Source organism: Ptiloglossa arizonensis, chromosome 14, assembly GCF_051014685.1.
Source record: "Ptiloglossa arizonensis isolate GNS036 chromosome 14, iyPtiAriz1_principal, whole genome shotgun sequence".
Lineage (NCBI taxonomy): Eukaryota > Metazoa > Arthropoda > Insecta > Hymenoptera > Colletidae > Ptiloglossa > Ptiloglossa arizonensis.
In genome coordinates this window covers 4,745,982-4,767,842 of record NC_135061.1, presented here as the reverse complement: position 1 = coordinate 4,767,842, position 21,861 = coordinate 4,745,982, and the positions used below count along the sequence as shown (strand labels likewise).

The following is a 21,861-nucleotide window of genomic DNA, read 5'->3' as shown; positions in this document are numbered from 1 at the left end:
TTACTAGCAATAAGTAACACTGCCAACTGTACAAGATAACGAAGAGAAATTCAGATACTTTTATAAACGTATCGTTCGATAACTAAATTTAATATAAAAATATTTAGATTTTGTACAATAGAACAGTGTCACAATTGTTTGTAATCTAATTCGCTCCGAAATAGACTTGGTTGTTAAGTAACTAATATTTGAAGATATTCAATTATTTTTTAATCGCTCTTTAATATTGAAAGAACTCGTATCTGTAAATTAAGTTCGAACTAGTCTAATATCGAAAAGCGACTTATTAAATATACTCTTTATGACGAAAATGAGTCGCTATAATCGTTCGATGTCACCTTACAATGAAACCTATTTCGTCACGAACGGCGTATGAAACTGGTTACAAAATTGAATGGGAAGTAAGTCATTACGTTGAGTCAGGGAACTGTCCTTAATTTTCCATCTCTACGTTTCAAATTATTAATGTGGTGCTACTGAAATAATTAACGCTGGCAAGATTTTTTCAATTTCTCATATTTTTTGCACCGTGTCACCGATCGCGTGTATTCTTTTACTTTACTAATAGACAAACTTGAATCGAGCGAACGTTGCGATTGCGCAAAGCACAATTACTTGAAGTGGACTCGAACCTTGTTCTACACTTAATACAGCTCGGCAAGAAAGTCAAATTATTATTCCTCGACACGTCGAGAATGGACTTTGTATCGTGATTGACATGCTACAACGAACGCGGTACAAATCGAAGTAACGAAGAAACTCTGTTACATTTTACAAAACGAAGACATTCGCTTGTTGCAGTTTAAATTAATCGTTAGAAACGTACGGTAAATGGACAATCGAATCCATGTCCAGTGCGTTTCTAATTCCACTTATAAAGTTAACGTAAAATTACGAACGTCGTTTCGGATACCATTGCTGAATAATAGACTAAATAAATACTACGAACGAACATTTTACTTCACTTCCCTGTGTTTATGTCTCTCCCCCCACTCTGTCTTCTTGATAAACGAAAAATACGTGCGTACGTACATATGTGTTTCACGAAGTTGTTCAAAACGATCGAAAGGGAGATAACAGTACTCGTTCCAAATATTCGAAAAAATGTTAATTATATAGATATAGGAGGAAATGATCGTAGAAATAATCGGTCTTCGATATACGCGTCAATCGCTCGCTCTGCCTCGAAATTGCCAATTTCCACGTAAGTCTATCACATGGCATTAATAGCGCTCATTCCATGGTCAAATCGGAAAGGTTAGTATACCGCTTCGTGAAGCAGCCGTATTGAGCCGAACTGAACCGAGTGTATAGATGCAGGTTGAGTAAGTGAAAGTGAGGTTAGGTTGGTAACATCACGTGGTGCACCACGGGGTCCAAACGAGGTTAATCGAGAGACCGAGAACCGAGCGCCGGCGCAACCAATGAACACAAATGCGTGCTTACTACTCAATGTTCTCTTTTTTTTATCACTTCTGTACATTGTTCCGACAAATATTTATTTCCCTCGCTTTTTCTGCATTGTCCGCAACACCGACCAATGATGCGAATAATTAAAACAATTTGCGAAAAATTGTAACGTCACGACGAAAGGACACCCGTGTGCAAAGAAAATATATCGGATGACCACGTTTAGAGTCGGTGCAAACGCGCAGAAAAAAAACGTGTTTTGTATTCGTTCGACTGCCGCTAGTCAGCGCTGAAGTAGTATTTGCGCGAATTTTGAAGAAAAGCAAGAATGCGTGTTCTAGAAGACGATAAAGTGAGGGGAGAGGGGGAAGTATATCGAGCCCGTGTCAAGAAGAGCATTCTAAAGATACTCGTGCGTTGTAAAGTAAAGAAAATCGTATCGGTGCTTACCAATCAGTGGAAAGATACTAGGTTGATCGAGTAACGACTTGAGGCTGTTTTCAACGAGGATGGGAGAGGAACGGTCCTTGTCACTCATTTCACGCACTGCGCCACGAAGCCGCACGTTCCGAGGTACAGACGCACACACTCCGTTCGTAGACGGAACACCGCACGAGAGAGCGAACGAGAGATATATAGATAGACTTATATGCGTGCACGCGAACTGCAACTGTATACGTGGAGCAGAAACAGCACACGCGGATAACGTGTAATAACAGCGAGCGCGACGATGGGAACGATGTGCCTCCCGTGGGACACAATTGAATGACGTTCTTCCAGACCGGCAGAGAGAAAAGGCGCCCGCACCCGAACCTCTCACCTCGTCACGCTGTTTCTACTATCACCCGAGACGGTCGCGGCCCGTTCGAACACTCTGGCCACGTTAAAATAAACGCGAAGCGCTACCCTGTGCACGGTGCTCTTGAAAATCAATCTAAAAGTGGCTCGGCTGGTGGCGCAATCTCCTGGCTACCCACTGGACCGACTCGCGAACAAGTGAACGACGCCTGCCGTACTGATAACGAACACTGTCTTTACTTTTGCCTTATCGCAATGCGCGCGCATCCGTTCGCCCTCCCCTCAACTGCGCTACCCTGCGTCGGTGACTTCTTAGCCATGATCGGCGTGAAATCTTCGATCATGACGTTTCTTTCGTCTTTCTTTATTTTACATTATTCTTCCTCGTTGATATCGTTTCTAAATGCACTACGAAACTTCAAGGACACGAATCGCTGAAAGGTTGATTTGTCATTTTATCGTATCGCTTCTCAGCGTGTTTCTCTCCGATTTAACTTCGAACCTTCGTTCAAATTTAATATTTCGCTTGTTAATTGCGTCAGAATTGTTTGTGCGATACGTGTGAGACGGTTTTAAGGTGGTTAGTTTCCTTTCAAGGAATAATTTGTTATTACAACCTAAAATAATGTCATAAGGTCATAAAGGACTGTTGGTAAATAAGCTACTTAACATAGAAACTTATCGATATTGAAGATTAAAATTGTTTTGTCTAGTCTGTATATGTATATTTAAACATGAATTAAGATACGTGTGTGTGTTCGTCTGCGTGTATATGTACTTAAAATATGATAAATTAAATTTGTTTTGGAGTAACGTGTCGAATCCAAAAACGTCAAGTGCTTATGGATTAACGTTGAAATCAGTTGTAGGACTAAAAGTGATTTTATTTCTGACTATGAAATCTTCTCTATTTGTTGTATGCTGAATATTTTATAAAGCAATCTTTATGTACAAATCTATGAAAATTAAAGCAGATTACAATTAATGATAAATTAATTATAGCATGACAATACTTGCAAATACAAATTGAACACAAAGTCTTACACATTAAAATTAATTTTCAACGCCTGTGAATTATGATAGTTTGAAATATTTTTGAGTGACATGGAACGCAAAAAGATGTTTCACTGAAAATTATATCTACGCGTTAATTTCCAACTTACAACGTAAAAATCTTTCGAATCTGAACGTGAACATTCTTGTAAAATGCTTAAATTCTTATTGTACTTTTGGAATTAGCATAATCTGACAGTGTTTACATTACTTGTAAATGTAAATGCTTAATACAAACTTTACAAAATGTTTTGCGTCTAGTTAACAAGAATCGTTATTTCTTTTCTAATACATACGACGTTCGTTACACATGCATACACATTGGTTTCCTAATAAAGCATCGAACAAATTTTTATTCTACGTTATTGAATCAACTTGTTTACAAAATCTTGTTCGAGTACAAAAAGCGGAAGATCTGTCCAAGTAAATCACGAGTTAATTGAATTACTTTTTGTTATAAACATTTTTGGTAAAAGATAAACAAAATGTGAAACGAATAGGCACTAATTTGAAAAAAATATTTACAAAAAATTGCACTATACGATTACTCAATTGCATTCATCATTCGGTCGATTCATTCTTAAGTTAAAAATCTATTAAGTACACTCATTAGACCTTTTTTCTTTAGAAATCAGTTTACATGGTTGTGTAACCGCTTAAACCCAAACGCTCAGAGATTCGGCTGTAGTCTGCGAAGTGGTAAAGCTATTTCGATGCTGTTTGAAGAGAGTTTGAATTTCAGTTGGAGTCGAAGACCATCTGCGATGTCTTGCTTTTTCTAAAGGTACTTCCGGCAGGCCAACTTCTGTGTGACAGCCTCTGATGGGTGAAATCGGTAGAGCACTAGGTAAACCAATTTCTTGAAACGAACTCATAGAAGAGAATCCACTTTCGTCCTCTACACTGCTCACGCTAGCAGCTGGCTTCGATTTCGAAGACCTTTCTTTAGTTTTCTTTTCAACTTTCCTAGTGCATCTATTTGGTGTAGAAGTTGGCATAAACATGAACATACCATCGTTTTCTGGCAGTGAAACATTGAGAGAATTATTATTCGGAAGACCATCTTCTTCTTCGGTAGTTTTACTGCTTCCTGAATTGAGCGAGGTAGCGTCAAGGGATCTTCTGACATCCGGAAGAAGATTCTGCAAATTTCGGTCGACCTCGACGACATTCGACGACTTCAAGAAACAAGTTCTACTATCATTGTCTGTACCGCTTGATTCATTCCCGCGATCGCTGCTGGGACGTCTGATGTAACCGGTAGCCTCCTTTAAGGTTGTAGAGTTCACAAAATTACTATTCTGTAGCGAGAGTGGTACCTCATTGTGGTGGTTATTGTGACGGTGGTGGTCTATTGGCGAGGGAGAGAATTCGTTATTTTCGAGCGACGAGATCCTGGCCAGATCAGGCTCTCTCATCGATAACAGTGATTGAACGGTTCTCATTAACCTGCAACAATTAATTCATAAAACTTAAATACGTAAAATCTGAGTTGTATCAGTTGATCGAACGAGATTCAATCTAATGTTCACATACCTAAATGCTTCCTGGGATAATTTTTCAGGTGGTACATCATTGGGATCTAGCTCCAGTTGTTTCGGTCTTCTATAAACAACACCTTCGTGCGTCTTATTGAGATCTTGAGATTTGTTACGAGGTGGCGTGCAATGTACCGGATCGTTTCTACGCAGAACGGACCAAGTGAATTCGCGGTAGCCTGTGGTGCACGGTGAGATCTGGGTGACAGATTTTGCTCTCGTGAAACGGGACGAATCTGAGGAGGAAGACGAGGATGCCGAGATGCCACGATTTGGCGAAGAATCTGCGTGCACGGTGTGCACACTCCGACTACGAGGAACACGTCCGGTCGAACCTTTGTCCTTAAGATTATTCTTCTCGTGAAGAATATCCAAGCTTTTACGGGCTCGATCCAAGAAGCGCACAACTTGCTCCATTAAGGAACGATACATCTGTCTGTTTGCCTCTATCTGAAATTTTAACCAGTAAAAGAATTATAAATTAGAATTCTTACATTATCCAAACTATAAACGTTTGTCGGTTTATTTTTTCACGGTGAAAACGAACGTTAGTCACTATTACAATAAAAAATAAACCGAAGATGTACAATAAAACTTTCTTTTGAAATTTCGTTCTTTGAAAAAATCGGTTTTTAAGATTCATAAAGTACACGTGTACACGATCTGAGTTTCGATCGAACGAATCGCAGTATAAGCCGGATCTCGTTCCATTTGCATTAGTCACGTTAAAGAAGTATTTTAAGCGAAAGATAGTGAAAGTATTCTGCAGTTGTAAAGAATAAAAATTATACAGGTCTTCGAACGATCCAAGTGTCAGAATACATTATTATCGTGTATTCAAACGTCTCTTCTGATCAACCAAGCGGAACTTGGTGCACTGTATGTAGCAATGGAGAGGTCACTTTCAACGGTTCTTCAATTAATAAACGTAATTGCAAATAAATTTGTTACGCGCACTTGTATTCGTAAACTGAAGTACAGCTGTCGGTACTCACTTGTGAAATCCGTTTGTTAGAAACGAGTATCTTTAAAACCGACACAACATTTTATTCTACATTTTTTGTTGTTGTACCGTGAATTAAAAAACGCTCTGTACAGAAATTCTTCAAATATTTCTTTCTCCGAAACACTTGATTCGAAACGTGGGGTATGTTTAAAAACACAGTCGATCGAGTGCAATATAATAAATCGTTTCTACTCCACCGTTTAATCGTTATACGGTTGTGCGTGCAAAAATGTGTCGCAAAAATAAGCACGTTTCGATTAATTTACGTCAAGCCGTAATTTTTCATTGTAAAAAAGAGAGATCGTATAATCGAAACGTTAGTGTGCTCAATTTGAAAAAAAGTACAATAGCAAAAGCATCTTCAAAACGAAGAGTCCAGAATGTACGATTTACATCGAAGTATTCTTGATATAAACAAACGATCTCGAAAAATACAATCGTCCTTATTAACACACGGCATATAAACGATGAACGAGTGGAAAACTTATCAGAACGTTATACGATTTTCGTAAAAGTAGGAAACAATGTTCGATGTTTGGGAAAAAATTAATTTTCGAAAAGAAATCACGACGAGACGATATCAGTTTCGTTGATGAATGTAAATTTATTATTATTCATACGGATGAACGAAGCACGGTGTGGTGTAAGCCAAATTCCAAGTTACAAAACTTGCGAGCTACTTTTAAACCCCGCGCAGGAAATGTTATGGTATGGGAGTGCATACCAAGCGGTGAAGCGGGGGAGCTTGTTTTCATTGACGAAATCCTGGACAAAAATAACTATTTAACAAATTTAAAGGGACATTTTATTGCGAAGTGCAATTGATACTCGAAAATCGTTTAAATTACCAGAAACATAAAGCACGGATCGAAAGTGTTAGATTCGCCTCCAGGATTTCCAGATTTGAATCCCATTGAGAATTTATGGGATTATTTTATGGGATATCGATACGTTCGGAAGAACGATTGAAAAAGAGATCGAAAGAACGTACGATAATTGCAGAATTTCTGAAGAAAAATGATTTTCAATACGTCCAAACGATGGAAATATAAAAAGAAGAACGAGAGATAATTACAGAATTTCTGAAGAAAAATGATTTTCAATACGTCCAAACGATGGAAATATAAAAAGAAGAACGAGAGATAATTACAGAATTTCTGAAGAAAAATGATTTTCAATACGTCCAAACGATGGAAATATAAAAAGAAGAACGAGAGATAATTACAGAATTTCTGAAGAAAAATGATTTTCAATACGTCCAAACGATGGAAATATAAAAAGAAGAACGAGAGATAATTACAGAATTTCTGAAGAAAAATGATTTTCAATACGTCCAAACGATGGAAATATAAAAAGAAGAACGAGAGATAATTACAGAATTTCTGAAGAAAAATAATTTTCAATACGTCCAAACGATGGAAATATAAAAAGAAGAACGTACGATAATTACAGAATTTCTAAAGAAAAATGATTTTCAATACGTCCAAACTAGATGGAAATGTGTAATAAAACAAAAGGGGTTATCCTATTAAATATTGATTATAAACGATGCATCGATTGTAAGTTTTACATTACGTCCAAAATATTTCAAATGTTCATGTAACGTGTAAATTGTACAACCTCGTTTAATTCACGATACGATGTAACGATGTGAATTGAATCGAGTAAGTTAAACACATATTTGTAAATCACGATACACGGAACATCTTAAGAAACAATTTCCAGTTCGTTTTCTTCATAATTAACCAAGATGTGCAACGTAGAAGTCAAACGTGCTACCCAATCTCCGAATATTTTATTCCACGCGAAGCTCGATGCAAATGTTTTGGTTTTTCAGATTTAAAAATATCAAAAACTAAAATATCCGTACCATTGCCACGTAGAGCGGACATTGCGCCGGATAATGCTTCGCGAGAAACGAGATTTTGTCGATAATTTTATAGTAAATAAATTTAACACTTTAGATTTCAGTCATTCTTTAATATTGTATATTTTCGTACGGTAAAAAGAAGGTGACACACATACTTGGAAAAATTTCGTGAACAAGCGAGTGCACCTTCACGAACAATGGAATGTTTGATCGGCATAACGAGCGTATGTGGTCTACGGTAAATCCTTATCTTAAATCGGTTAAGATATACGTATAGCATCAATGTGCAGCGCGGTATTCTCGATAGGAAACGAAACGATATTTGCATTCTTGGGATTTTGCTCATTTTCTTAGACGAGTTCTATCACAAACAAGAGGAAATTTTGCACAGTCGGCGAGACGAAGCACCATAGAAATAAAATATTGATCAAGAACGTAACGAAGATTGAATCCTTTCGAATTTTTCTTGTGTGATTTTCTAAACACCAAAATGCTTTCTGTTCTTTCGTTTCGGTAGACGATTTAAACGCTCGAGTTACAATATTTAACAAAAATGAAATATCTCCGAAAGTATAGTTTTCCATGATTTAGAGCCTAACCTTTTTATACCCAGAATGACCGAAGAAGTCATTTCTTATTTTTATTTAAAAAATTCTTAGGTTGTTGGGAAAGTCATTTCTTTTTCTTTGTGAAAATGAAACACGATTTTCTCAGAACGTATAAACATTTGATTAAATGATATATTCTCCATTTTGGAGAATAAAATCACTTTCCGAACATACATATATCTTACAATTGTACCACGTCTTTTTACCTAATGTATATTTATTTCTACACATAATTCTACATATAACTTTCTTGAAAAAGAAGATCGTTATATTTTTCCAAGATGCATCCGGAGGAAGAATCGTATCATAGAGAAATAAAAATCGTTAAATCGTAGAGAATTTTCCACGATTGTTTTCCATCTTCGGTGAAAACAGTGTTGCACGGAGTGCACTCACCAGAACCATCCTGTGCACTTAATTTATTTAAAGGTCGTGCGTCGCGTTAACGCAACGATAAAGCGTTATCTCGACACTTTTCGGCGTGGAACGAAGAAGCTAAAATAATCGGAACAAGGTAATCTGGTCGAGGGCATTACCAGTTCCCCCTTGTAAGTCAAGTACGTTAAACGATCGTCATTCGTGATTACATACAAACCTGTTTCAGTTGCCACTGTAAAGTTTCAATCTGCGTCTGAAGGAAAACACTGTCGATTACTTGTACGTGAGGCATTCGATTCGACGTAAAGGCGTTCTGCAATCTTCGATTTTCTTCAATTAGCGTCTGGCATTGCTGCAACACAACGATAAAAACACGTAACGATGAGCGACAATAGTTTCGAACCTTTGCTAGTCGAAATTACATACTTTAGGTCTGGGTTAGGTCTGGTTAGGTCTGGTTAGGTCTGGTTAGATCTGGTTAGGTCTGGTTAGGTTTGGTTAGGTTTGGTTAGGTCTGGTTAGGTCTGGTTAGGTCTGGGTTAGGTCTGGTTATCTATATCGATAATATGAGATGTGTGCAGTTTTTGAAAAAAGAAAAACTTTTCGCAAATTCGTATTTTCCTGGTAGTAGAGAAGCGCGATGTATGCACGCGTTGATACAAGGTTTGGGTTAGGTCTGGTTATCTATATCGATAATATGAGATGTGTGCAGTTTTCGAAAGAAAAAGAAAAAGAAAAACTTTTCGCGAATTCGTATTTTCCTGGTAGTAGAGAAGCGCGATGTATGCACGCGTTGATACAAGGTTTGGGTTAGGTCTGGGTTAGGTCTGGGTTAGGTCTGGTTATCTATATCGATAATATGAGATGTGTGCAGTTTTTGAAAACAAAAAAAAAGAAAAACTTTTCGCAAATTCGTATTTTCCCGGTAGTAGAGAAGCGCAATGTATGCACGCGTTGATACAAGGTTTCACCTTGCGTAGGAGATTCTCACACGGTGGAGTGAACACAAAACCAACGTTAGCGGAGCGTACACTTATTTTATTGTACAACAAACACCGCTTTTCCAATAGCAACGGGTTTTACTTCGAGCGATACCGAAGTGTTTGTCTGGCGTTTAAATTGAACACATTTAACCGAACGAGGGGAAGAATGTAAACGTGTACACTTCTGAAAATAATTAAGAGACGTGCTTGTAGAATAAATTAAATGCAAGGGGGGAATAGAGTACCGTAGAATTCTTAGTGAATTTTTGTACCGAATTTTAAGTATGAAAAACACGGTACGGTATTGTATGTACTGTAATATGAAAAAATATGGATTAATCGAAGGGTAGTTTGAGAAAGAAGAGAAAGACTACTGTAGAGTTACCTAATCGAGAGATATGGTGTTTGAAAACAAATAGCATATTAGGAATGGAAAACTTGTGTACGAGTTAATATTAAGTTTTTAGTTGGCACACTAGTATAAGTAGCCTCCAAAGTTAACGATCATACAAGATATGGTACTTGAAAATAAATGGCATATTAGAAATGGAAAATGTATACAAGTTAATACTAAGCTTTTAGTTGGCACAGTAGTATAAGTAGCCAAACGATCATATGAGATATGGTGCTTGAAAATAAATACCACATTAGGAATGGAAAACTTGTATACAAATTAATACTAAGTCTTTAGATCGTACAGTAGTATAAGTGTCCTCCAAAGTTAACGATCATATGAGATATGGTGTTTGAAAATAAATAGCATATTAGGAATGGAAAACGTGTATACAACTTAATACTAAGTTTTTAGTTGGCACAGTAGTTTAAGTAGCCTCCAACGATCATATGAGATGTGGTGCTTGAAAATATATCCCATATTGGGAATGGAAAACTTGTATACAAGTTAATATTAAGTTTTTAGTTCGCACAGTAGTATAAGTAGCCTCCAACCATAATATGAAATATGGTACTTGAAAATAAATAGCATACTAAGAATGGAAAACTTGTATACAAATTAATATTAAGTTTTTATTTGGCACAGTAGTTTAAGTAGCCTCCAACGATCATATGAGATATGGTGCTTAAAAATAAATAGCAAATTAGTAATGGAAAACGTGTGTACAAGTTAATATTAAGTTTTTAGTTCGCACAGTAGTATAAGTAGCCTCCAACCATAATATGAGATATGGTGTTTGAAAATAAATAGCATATTAGGAATGGAAAATGTATACAAATTAATACTAAGTTTTTAGTTGGCACAGTAGTATAAGTGGCCTCCAAAGTTAACGATCGACGAACCTCGACTTTGAGACACAGTGTACGTCTTGTTCGTCCAAAGGGAATCGAAATGTACACAATGGATATACACAAACAGTCTCGAATTTTATCCATTCCGGTCACAAGCCCATTATCGAACAAACAATTACACATCGAACGGTTTATACGAGTTACCGATCGAACCTCTCTTAAGAGCGTAGAAATCAACAATGCACACCTCTCGAACGAGGGGTCCCCCCTCGCGATGAACATTTGCATTTTTCCTTTTTCTTTTCGGTGTTCGTCGTAAAGACGGGCATAAAGAACTCCGAAGAAACACGAGGTTTCTGACATTTCCATACAATGGCGGGAAAAATACGGTACAAGTTGCGAGATATCCGGCGATGGGCCATGGTTGATAACGAAGCCAGGACGCGAGATGTTGAAAGAATCGTGCGTGCATCGTTCGAATCGGTCTCCGCGTTCAGCTATCGTCGTTATTAAAATAGCGTACAGATTGTAGGCACGTGTGTACCTCGCACGGTTACACTACTGTGTAGAGTGTTGAGAAAAGGTGCTCAAGTTTTTGGAAATGAAGGGTTCGTACACTGTTCGAAAGGGCTCGAACGTTTTCAAGGATAACGGTACGTGGATGCACGTTTCGTCTGATTTTAAATTGTGTAACCCGGAAGTAACCGCGCGAAAATTTTGAAATCGAATCGTATTTCGGTGACAATGAAAAATTATTTTTCGATATGGACGAACTGATCAATTTGCACACAATTTACAACTACAAATTTGTAGTTGTACAAATTTTTATTGTAGTTTTTATAGTGTAAAGTAAATTTGGTTGTACAAATTTTTATAGTAGTTTTTATAGTGTAAAGTAAATTTGATTGTACAAATTTTTATAGTAGTTTTTATAGTGTAAAGTAAATTTGATTGTACAAAATTTTATAGTAGTTTTTATAGTGTAGTTGTACACTATAAACACGGAAGTAACCGCGCGAAAATTTTGAAATCGAATCGTATTACGGTGACAATGAAAAATTATTTTTCGATTTGTACGAACTAATCAATTTGCACACAATTTACAACTACACGATTGTACAAATTTTTATAATGTAGTTATACACTATAAACACGGAAGTAACCGCGCGAAAATTCTGAAATCGAATCGTATTACGATGACAATGAAAAATGATTTTCCGTTACAAACTAATCAATTTGCACACAATTTACAACTACACGATTATACATCTTTATAGTAGTTTCTATAGTGTAGTTTTACAATTGCACAATTTATACAAATTTTTCGAGTCTTTCAATTTTTGTCCTTTTACTGAAATGTCTCGAGTAAGCAGTTTTCGTTATACCGGTTTTGAAAACAATATCCGAAGAATCGTATCCGTGTTTATCGAATTTTTAGAACGCGTTCAATTTTTGAATACAACGATCACGTATCTTCGGATCGAGATACTGTATCAATCGGTGATAACGAACCCGTAATAAAAGCTTCTGAAAACGATGTATTTTCTGCAGTAGAAAGCGATAACGAGAATTTCGATAAGAGAAATCAAATAATTCGACTGCACGTAGAGGTTCATCGCGTCGAAAAATAGCGAAACGTTATACATTCTTCATCTAAATGGCAATTTTACTGCGAAGAAACAGTTTCTCGTTTAATACTTTTTCTAAATACGAGTTTGCAATTCAGAGTTTAAATATACCACGAACTATGATGATCGAATAGATACGTAACGAAAAAACAAACAATAAAGACCGTATAATGATCAGTTTTCAGCGAAACGAAAAAAGTACTGGCAGATTTGGGTTTTTTTTTTAAATAATTTAAGTTTGTACGAAATTTAATATTCAGTAGCTACACCTTCTTCTCGATAATGTTGCATTTTTACAATTAAAAATACCGTTGCTCGTGAAAGTTAATTCGTCAGTCTGTAGAATTTTCATTAACATTTCAGGATGTTCTTGATAAGCGGTAGATTAGCCACGCAAGAAATGTTAATCGTCGGGGTTCATTAATATCGCATAATTACTGGACTAGTGATAATTATACCTTTGTAATTGTATGATAACTTTAAACTGACATGTTTAGCTCGTTTGCTACTTGTCGAACAGACTCATGTGGATTAATTTGAAAGTAACTTAATGCCAATCAAAGCATTGTTCTCGTTTATACTTAACCAACAGGTTCCGTACGTTCGTTATTACGATGTTTATCGTCAGGGAACTTACCATATCGAAATAACGATTTTTCAAGATAGTAAAAAGTTCTTGTAGAAGGAAAAAATTCTACTCGGGAACTTCTCTGTGTATAAATTTACTATATCGCGTGCATTTCTTCGTTCGTTGAAGAGAGCCAACTGTCACACTGTTCTCTCTTTGAGAACTTTCTCGTTCTGTTACGATAAGATAGAAAAATATCTACGATACCGTATCCCACAACTGGAAAGAAAAAATTGTAGGCGCGAAACGGTGAGTTTTTCTTGTTCCTTGACTGTTATTTATTTCTCCTTTGAACGACACCAACGTGCCGATAGCTATGTAAAATTGTACGTATAAAATGTATCTTTTAAATACGATTCTTTGAACTTTGGTGTGTGGGATTGCACTTTTCTATTTTGCACGTAAGAAGAATTATCATCCGGTGAGACCAAAATGAACTCGAATTAACGTATCAATGAAAACGTGAAAAAGTTCTAAAAAAAAACTGGAGAGTTTCCAAAAAAGTATAATGAAAAATTTCATACAAAAGTACATCAATTATGATGTTCGTACAGGTTTCGTTAGTGCTTCTTTTTTTTTTACACACGTTACAATAAAATCAGCTATTTAGATTTACAGTACTCTAAGCATCCGCTCTATTAATTTCTTAATTATACCTTCAATGTTTTGATCAATGAACATGCTCGTGAAGCTACACCCATTCTTTTTCTTATTCCATTGCTTAGATCGAATAAAAGGGATAATTGGAGTTATAATCTGTAAGCGACAATGAATAATTTTTAATCACAATATGGAAGATAATCCCCCCCCTAGTGTTTTTGTACCAGAACGAACGATATGCTCGCAGAAAGATAATGACGAGACTCAAGAATTGTGGATCGAAAATATATTTATTAACTACAGATTCTACTTAAGCTGAGGTCTTTTCAGAACTAGTATAATATATATAGTATACTATTTACTATTATACTAAGTATACTGTATATAGTATACTATTATGCTAGGTATACTGTATACTATTATACTAAGTACACTGTATATAGTATACTATTATACTAAGTACACTGTATATAGTATACTATTATAAATACTAAGTACACTGTATATAGTATACTATTATACTAAGTACACTGTATATAGTATACTATTATAAATACTAAGTACACTGTATATAGTATACTATTATACTAAGTACACTGTATATAGTATACTATTATACTAAGTACACTGTATATAGTATACTATTATACTAAGTACACTGTATATAGTATACTATTATACTAAGTACACTGTATATAGTATACTATTATACTAAGTACACTGTATACTATTATACTAAGTACACTGTATACTATTATACTAAGTACACTGTATACTATTATACTAAGTACACTGTATACTATTATACTAAGTACACTATATACTATTATACCAAGTGTACTACATACTATTATACTAAGTATACTATATACTATTATACCGAGTGTACTATGTACTATTATACTAAGTATACTATATACTCTTACACAAAGTATACTATATAAACCTATACTTCCTAAAAGATACTTCGTTAACTCCTCGATAAAAACTGCTTACCAAAATGATCACAAACGATCAATTATACGATAATCACGATGATCAATGTGATTACCCAAGAATCGCATATTTCCCAACATCGTCACGAACGTGACTTCCTCGCTAAGGTTAATACCGTTTGAGTAAATAATCGTTCGGGATGTACCATATCCACGGCATACTGTAATTATTTGAAATCTAATTACTCGGTAATAACGATTACTGATTACTCGGCGGTTAGTTTGATTACACGAATAAATAATGATTCGGGACGCGCCACCACTTTGTCCCGCGTTGTAAAATATGCCCTGTCGTTCGAATAATTATGAACGGTACTGTATGTGTACGATGACGATCATTAGTACAAAGAGCCAGCCAGTGTGTACAAGTAGAAACGAAGGAATACTGAATAATTCAGGCAGTGACCGTAGCGAGTGACGTCATGATAGTATTCAGCCGGTGGACGGTTCAAGCTGAGCGACCATGCGGAACCCCATCCGCTTGGGACCCCACTAAAAATTTCAGCTTTCCGTACAAATTCCCTTCTGCGGCTCGATACTGTAAGAAACCCGTGGAGGTCACCACGAAGAAACCATACACGAAACGTCCTATCGTTACTTAACTGTATCGTTTCACCTTCGCGAAAAAAAAAATATAAAAAACCCCCTCGACAATTCTCTTGCAATCGTTTCGTCGTTATACTGATCGATGTTCGTACACGTGCTCTGTAAAACGTGTGTACATTTTTGGGAACTTTTCTGTGTATTAATTTACTTATTTATACACAACGATATTATTGCGTGTATCAGAGATCTTCGTTTGTCGAAGAGAGCCAACTGTTACACTGTTCTCTGTTTGAAAACAGTTCCGATACGATAAAATAGAAAAATATTTACAAAGTATTCTATAAGTGGAAAGAAAAAATGGTTGCTTAACTGTGGCTTTTTCTTGTTCCTTCACTGTTATTTATTTCTACTTCGAACAATATCTATGTTACAATAGCTATGTAAATAGGTATGTGTAAGCTACAGGACGTTTGGAACTCGAGGAGTACGATTGAACGTGGATTTACGAATCGACCGAGTTTGAAAATTTACCAATGGAAAATCGAAAGGATTATCAACCGATTGCGACTCTGGAGTGACGAACGATCGTTTGAAACGATTTTTATCATCGATGTACAAAGAATCATAAACAAACACGGTTCGATGTTACGTTTGTCGGTTACGTTTGATAGAAATTTAAATGAAACTTATCGTAGTAAAAGTTCTCGCATCGTGGATTTCAATGAGAATCGACGAATAAACGAGAAATGAAAATAATTGTTCTCGTGTAACGAGAAGCGCTAGCCTTTTCTGCTTTTCTTATTTTCTACATCGTTTATTTACTAGATAAGACGCGCAATTCGTACGATATATTATTATTATTATTATAACGTTTTTATTCCGCGTATTAAGAGAAAGTGTACACGTCATAACAGAGTGATTGTCTAATTGCGTAAAGGCGAGGTACAGTCAAACGCTGCTTTTAAACCTAACCTCAATCGCGAGGTTTAAACACAGATTATGATACACACGGAGACACGCGAAAGCAACGAGCAACTGACTACATCTTTTTTTTTTTGTAATAACTTCTGAATACGAGACCGTGCAAGAAATTTCTTAACGCACAAAGAGTTGTTTTATATTAATACAGTAGCCCGATATTAAGGCATTAGTGCACGAAGTTAATAAATTTCTAACAACAGTGTAACGATAGACATTTATGTCAGGAATTTTCCTCTCGTTAGTTCGGGCTCGAAATTAACAACACTCGCGTAACTCCTGAAACATATCCATATACATTCGGTATAAAGTATATATATATATATATATGATATAATTCGTATAATACTTTTCAACCGTTCTCTCTCTCTGTGCAACTCTCTTTTTCAATTGTCTCTTATTTCGTAATAAATAATTCGAATTCGTTGATTCGGATTTCAGAGAACGATTCAATTTGAGCGGAGTAACTCCCGCTTTCAAGTGACAAAGTTACTCGGATTCGAGTAACTTAATCATCCGCTCGTACATGCGCGAGAATTTCCGTTAATTAAAATTAATACTCGTATAATTTTCGTTGTATCTTTATGATAATATTACCCGTGGGTTGGTAACGTTTTCACGACAAGAATGAGTCCAAACAAGGCCTCGTTCGGATGACAGTGTTTCTCGTTTTCGATACAAAAAATCGAGTCCGTCAACTGCCTTGAATTCGAGGTCGGTAGCAAATTCTATTTCAAGCGGAGACCCAGTCACGCGTGAACCGTACGACGAGGAAAGTGAATGGAATACACCAAGAGTGAGCGAAATAGAGAAACAGCGAGCGAAAGTGGGCGAAACTTCAAAGCGATACCGCGACGCGTATCGGTCTAGCAATCGCTAATATGATATAACATTTTTTTTTTTATTTTCCATCGCGTCTTCGCGAGAGTATCGTAAATAGAAATTTTTCCAACGAAGATTGGTTTTAAAACGATCTTATTTGGGAACGCGTGAATTTTCTTTGAGAATACCTGGTAGCTATACAAGGAAAAATATATAAATTTCAAATTGGATCGAGAATCAGTGTATCGCGCGATAAAAGATTAGGAATCTTTTAAAAAATTAGGATCATATAGTTGCAAATTGACGGATGTTTCGCATCGAAGAAACATTAACGACGACGATGATCACTCCGTGCCTTGAAATCGAGACAAAATTCCGCCTTGAAAGCGGGGTGCTCTCAATTACACGTGAACCCTTCGAATAGGGTTGTTTCTATTTATTTCGATCGCGAAACTCTCGTCAGTTTGACAATGCTTCTGTAAAGATATAATATAAATTAAGTCAATTACACGTAAACCCTTCAAATAGGTTTGTTTCTATTTATTTCGATCGCAAAACTCTCGTCAGTTTGACAATGTTTTCGTGAAGATATAATACAAATTAAGTAAATTACACGTAAACCATTCAAATAGAATTGTTTCTATTTATTTCGATCGCGAAACTCTCGTCAGTTTGACAATGCTTTCGTAAAGATATAATACAAATAATAATTGTTATTTTGCATTAGTTACTGGCAACCAATACACGTGCAATGTTACTTCTAAGTCCATCACTGCCCATACGTAAACAAGAGACTACCTGTCCATTTCGTTCATTAACGCATTCAAATCGCCTTATTCGTTAGGCAACAAATTGTATTTGACGGTCGAACGTATCAACAATAAAAGATCATTGACCATGATTCTCGGTTGTATGAAATTAGCTCGAATCGATTCGATATTACGACACTTGAACTGTATCGAACGTCCGAATCGGTGTTGAGAAACAATTCACAACTACCCTCGATTATGCAAAGTGGTTCGTAAATGTATCAATATTCTTTAAATCTACACACTAAGTCGAGTATAAAATTTTCAACGAACATTTCCTTCGCGTTCCACAAACCTTGATTTTCTAGTTACGAATGATCGAGGAAAACGAAGTGTCGAAGTGTCCACTTCCCTGCTCGGTATCTTTACTTCGGGATCGTTTAAGATCTATCGTTAAAGATCTATCGTTAAAGATCTATCGTTTAAGATTTATCGTTCACAGCAGTTATTATATACATACATTAAACGAGAATTCTACATAGATTACTCAAGATTGTTTTCCTTTGGAACAAGTACCTCTACAAAAAGTAAATTCAACCGATCGATACAGCACGGTGCACGATACTTGAAAATTCGTTCGATCCTCGTTCTCTAGAAACAAGTTGTGGACTGCGTTCGAACGTTTCCTATTTTCGCGTAATAATTCGAAGGATCGTCGAGGATGACCCAGAACGCTTCTGGCCGTGTTCCGGGTGAACGGAGAGGCACGAAAAACTCGCTGGACGCTCGACGCGTTAAAAGACCTAGGTGCGTACACGTACGTTCGGTGAAATCGGAAACGCGATACGATACACGAGATATGTGCGGGAATGAAGTTATAAAAGAAAAAAGCGGAGGAGGTGGGGAGACAAATGCATTAAGGGGTGATTCCAAAATGGCACTGCGGCGCCGAATTTATTTTTGGTGCATTCCAGTCAAACCGACAGAGAGGTCTACGAGGCTAACGCGCAGACGATGTTCCGCTAAAAAGATCCGGGCCTCGTCTTGTTGAAATACTGAAATTATTCTTTCTCCTCCTCCCTCCTAACCCTCCCAACCGCCCTCCTTCCTCCACCCGGCCGTTTTCTGTCATTTTCTTCCCTCCCCCCTCGCCATGCTCTCTTTCCGTTTCCGCTCCCGCTGCCTATTCAAAGCAGCCGTGGCAATGTTTTTCTCGATAAACGTGCAACGATTTCACGCGCTCCCTGTTCAAACCGCGGCCAATTATTAAAACAAATATGCGCGTCATAATGTTCCGTGTATCTCAACGGCGATTCCGCGAAGATTTCTATCGAAACGGTTTCTTACCGCCAGTGAATCGTTCCAGGCATTAATACAGATCACTCTGTCGTATCGAGGCGTTGAACAATGTAGCGTTCTGTTCGAGAAGAAATTTTTGCATTTCAATTGCAAATTGTTTTACCGCGCGATCTACGTACGCGCATTGACGCGAACGTGGTTAGTAAATTTCACAGGGAAAAGTAGATAACACCGTTCCATCGAGATTATTGTACGCAACTGTATATATTTCTTGGATTTATATCGAGTATTAGAAATTGCTCGTGGCGGTCGTTAACGCCACTTAAGACGGTGTTATATCAAATAAATTCAACGAATAAGATAGATCGTCGTGAACACTCTTGCCAGATGTTTCGAAAAAGGGATCAATGGGATCGTTGATATTATTGTTTCGTTACGAAACGAAGTACGGGTACAGCGAGACGGAAAATTTGTAAATTGATCGCAAGTGTTCACCGTTAGGTGTACGTTAACGCGAGCGAATGAATTTTGAATGAATAATAAAAGATTTTGTACGTTCGAATTAATTTTGCGCCCGTACGTGCCACGCGAACGAAACGAATCCCATTCGTCGAGCTTCAAATCGTCGAATTTCCACATCGGAATAACACTCGCGTAAAATGTAATTTCCGCGCACAATAAGATGTAGCGACAACGCTCACGCTGAATACAAATTAACGGGACGATGAATCACAAATCGCTACTTTGCCACGATCGATGAATTTAACACTGTAATGAATGATAACACTTTCCAGCCGCGCTTTCTTTTTTTACGGCGAGCGTCTTTTCGTCGAGGAACCATTCGAGCGACTTGCTTGGAATCTCGATGAAAACTGCGTTCCCCGCGCACGGAGTCAAGAAATTTAACGGAGAAATGTATTTAACGATATTCCGCCAAGTTTCTAACACGATTAACGTGAAACTTTTTTTGAGAAACTCTTGAAAAACGTCTGTTTAGTCGCATCGGTACGAAATCTGGAATCACGAGCAGGCGTCGAACAAACGTAGCGCACTATCAATGAATCTTATTTGTAGAAAACTCTTTTATATTTGTATCTCGAGGTGGTAGAATTTTTTGTGAAAAAATTTGAAAAGAAAATTTACTACAGTTCGAAAATCGAGCGACAACGTTATTAGACAATGGCAAACAAACGTAGTACACTGTCAATGAATTGTATTTATAGTAAACTCTTTTATATTTGTATCTTTTAGTTAGTAGAATTTTTTGTGAAGAATTTGAAAAGGAAATTTACTATAAAAATTCTAGTTTGTTATATAGAGCAGTCGAAAAATTAAAGCTGGAACAAGACTAAACAACGGATGCGTAGTAAAAAATTTGAAAATCGAGTGACAACGTTATTAGACAATGGCAAACAAACGTAGTACACTATCAATGAATTGTATCTATAGAAAACTCTTTTATATTTGTATCTTTTAGATAGTAGAATCTTTTGTGAAGAATTTGAAAAGGAAATTTACTATAAAAATTCTAGTTTGTTATATAGAGCAGTCGAAAAATTAAAGCTGGAACAAGACTAAACAACGGATGCGCAGTAAACAGTGTGAAAATCGAGCGACAACGTTATTAAACAATGGCAAACAAACGTAGTACACTATCAATGAATGGTATCTATAAAAAACTCTTTTATATTTGTATCTTTTAGATAGTAGAATTTTTTGTGAAAAATTTGCAAAGAAAATTTACTATATCGATCTTCGTCGACACACATCGGTGAAAAAATTCCAGTTTATTATATAGGGCAGTCGAAAAATTAAAGCTGGAACAAAATTAAACAACGGATGCGCAGTAAACAGTGCGAAAATCGAGCGACAACGTTATTAGACAATGGCAAACAAGAATGCCGGATGTAAACCATGAGAATAATTTTTCAGTGACACCAGAGTCTCGCGTCTTATCTGTTTCGTGCATAAACACGATCTCAGGTACTGCGGGTAATTAAGGTACTACTCGTTTATTACCGCTAATCAGTTAATTAACGGTAACAAACCGATCGGAGCGCGTCGCGGATTATTAAAAGAAAGTGGAAGGAGGATACAATTTCGACGTATTGTTTCGATAAATTTACGTAAAGCAATTAAACCGAAAAAGAAGAAAGAACAAAAAAAAACGTTCGCACGATACGATGCAACTTCGCGATATTTGTAACAATTGGAAATAAATTGAAAAGGATCCCACGAGAACAGGAAAAGTTCAGGTAATTATTGCCTAAATGTAGTATTGTATATTCCACGAGCGAGTTAAAAATAATTTTTAAATTTTCTCACACGTGACACATATCGTTCTATACATTCTCTTGCAAGTAAAATAGTTCAGGATAATATTAATTTATTAATAAGAAGCGTGTGTTTGTATAAGTTTCTCGTTGAAAATAGTAACAATTTTTTAAATTTTGTATTTTCACTTCGTGTGTTTCGAAGAGGATCCAAATTTCAGATTGGAAAGCGTTAAATATAAACGTGTGTATATATCGACTAATAACGACTTAAACGTTTCTCGTACAGACTATTTTCAAATAATACGTTTGAATAAAGAAATACTTCCTATTGGTAATAATCGAGGAAAAAATGTTGTGTAAAAATACGTTGAAAAATTCTTTATCAAAGAATTCGTACCAAAGTAGAAATAAAAGTGTTTCAAGCGTATCGATCTTGTATTCACAAGAACGG

The 21,861-nt window shown here is 36.4% G+C and overlaps 2 protein-coding genes across 4 annotated transcripts in view; one reads left to right on the top strand and one right to left on the bottom strand.

Moving 5' to 3' along the window:
* The first annotated feature begins 1,531 nt into the window (after positions 1-1,531).
* LOC143154324 (uncharacterized) lies at positions 1,532-4,135 on the top strand. Of its 3 annotated transcripts, none has more exons than XR_012994045.1 (2): positions 1,532-2,788; positions 3,890-4,135. XR_012994045.1 is itself a non-coding variant. In XM_076326336.1 (2 exons), the coding sequence occupies exon 1, from the start codon at positions 2,176-2,178 to the stop codon at positions 2,644-2,646; it is 471 nt and encodes a 156-aa protein (XP_076182451.1). In that variant the 5' UTR covers positions 1,532-2,175; the 3' UTR covers positions 2,647-2,649; positions 3,890-4,135. The 3 variants fall into 3 exon arrangements, 1 of the variants encoding a protein (XP_076182451.1); XR_012994046.1 differs by having other exon boundaries at positions 4,004-4,035; XM_076326336.1 differs by having other exon boundaries at positions 1,532-2,649.
* LOC143154320 (uncharacterized) overlaps positions 2,925-21,861 on the bottom strand; it is a 38,168-nt gene continuing 19,231 nt past the window's right edge. Inside the window, exons 3-5 of the mRNA XM_076326327.1 lie at positions 8,879-9,013; positions 4,798-5,249; positions 2,925-4,710 (exon numbers count right to left, since the gene is read on the bottom strand). Coding sequence (XP_076182442.1) covers positions 3,918-4,710; positions 4,798-5,249; positions 8,879-9,013 — 1,380 coding nt within the window. The 3' untranslated portion in view covers positions 2,925-3,917. The remainder of the gene's footprint in view (positions 4,711-4,797; positions 5,250-8,878; positions 9,014-21,861) is intronic.

Excerpts from the sequence above, each read along its gene's own strand:
- LOC143154324 (XM_076326336.1), top strand. The coding sequence starts at position 2,176 with ATGACGTTCTTCCAGACCGGCAGAGAGAAAAGGCGCCCGCACCCGAAC.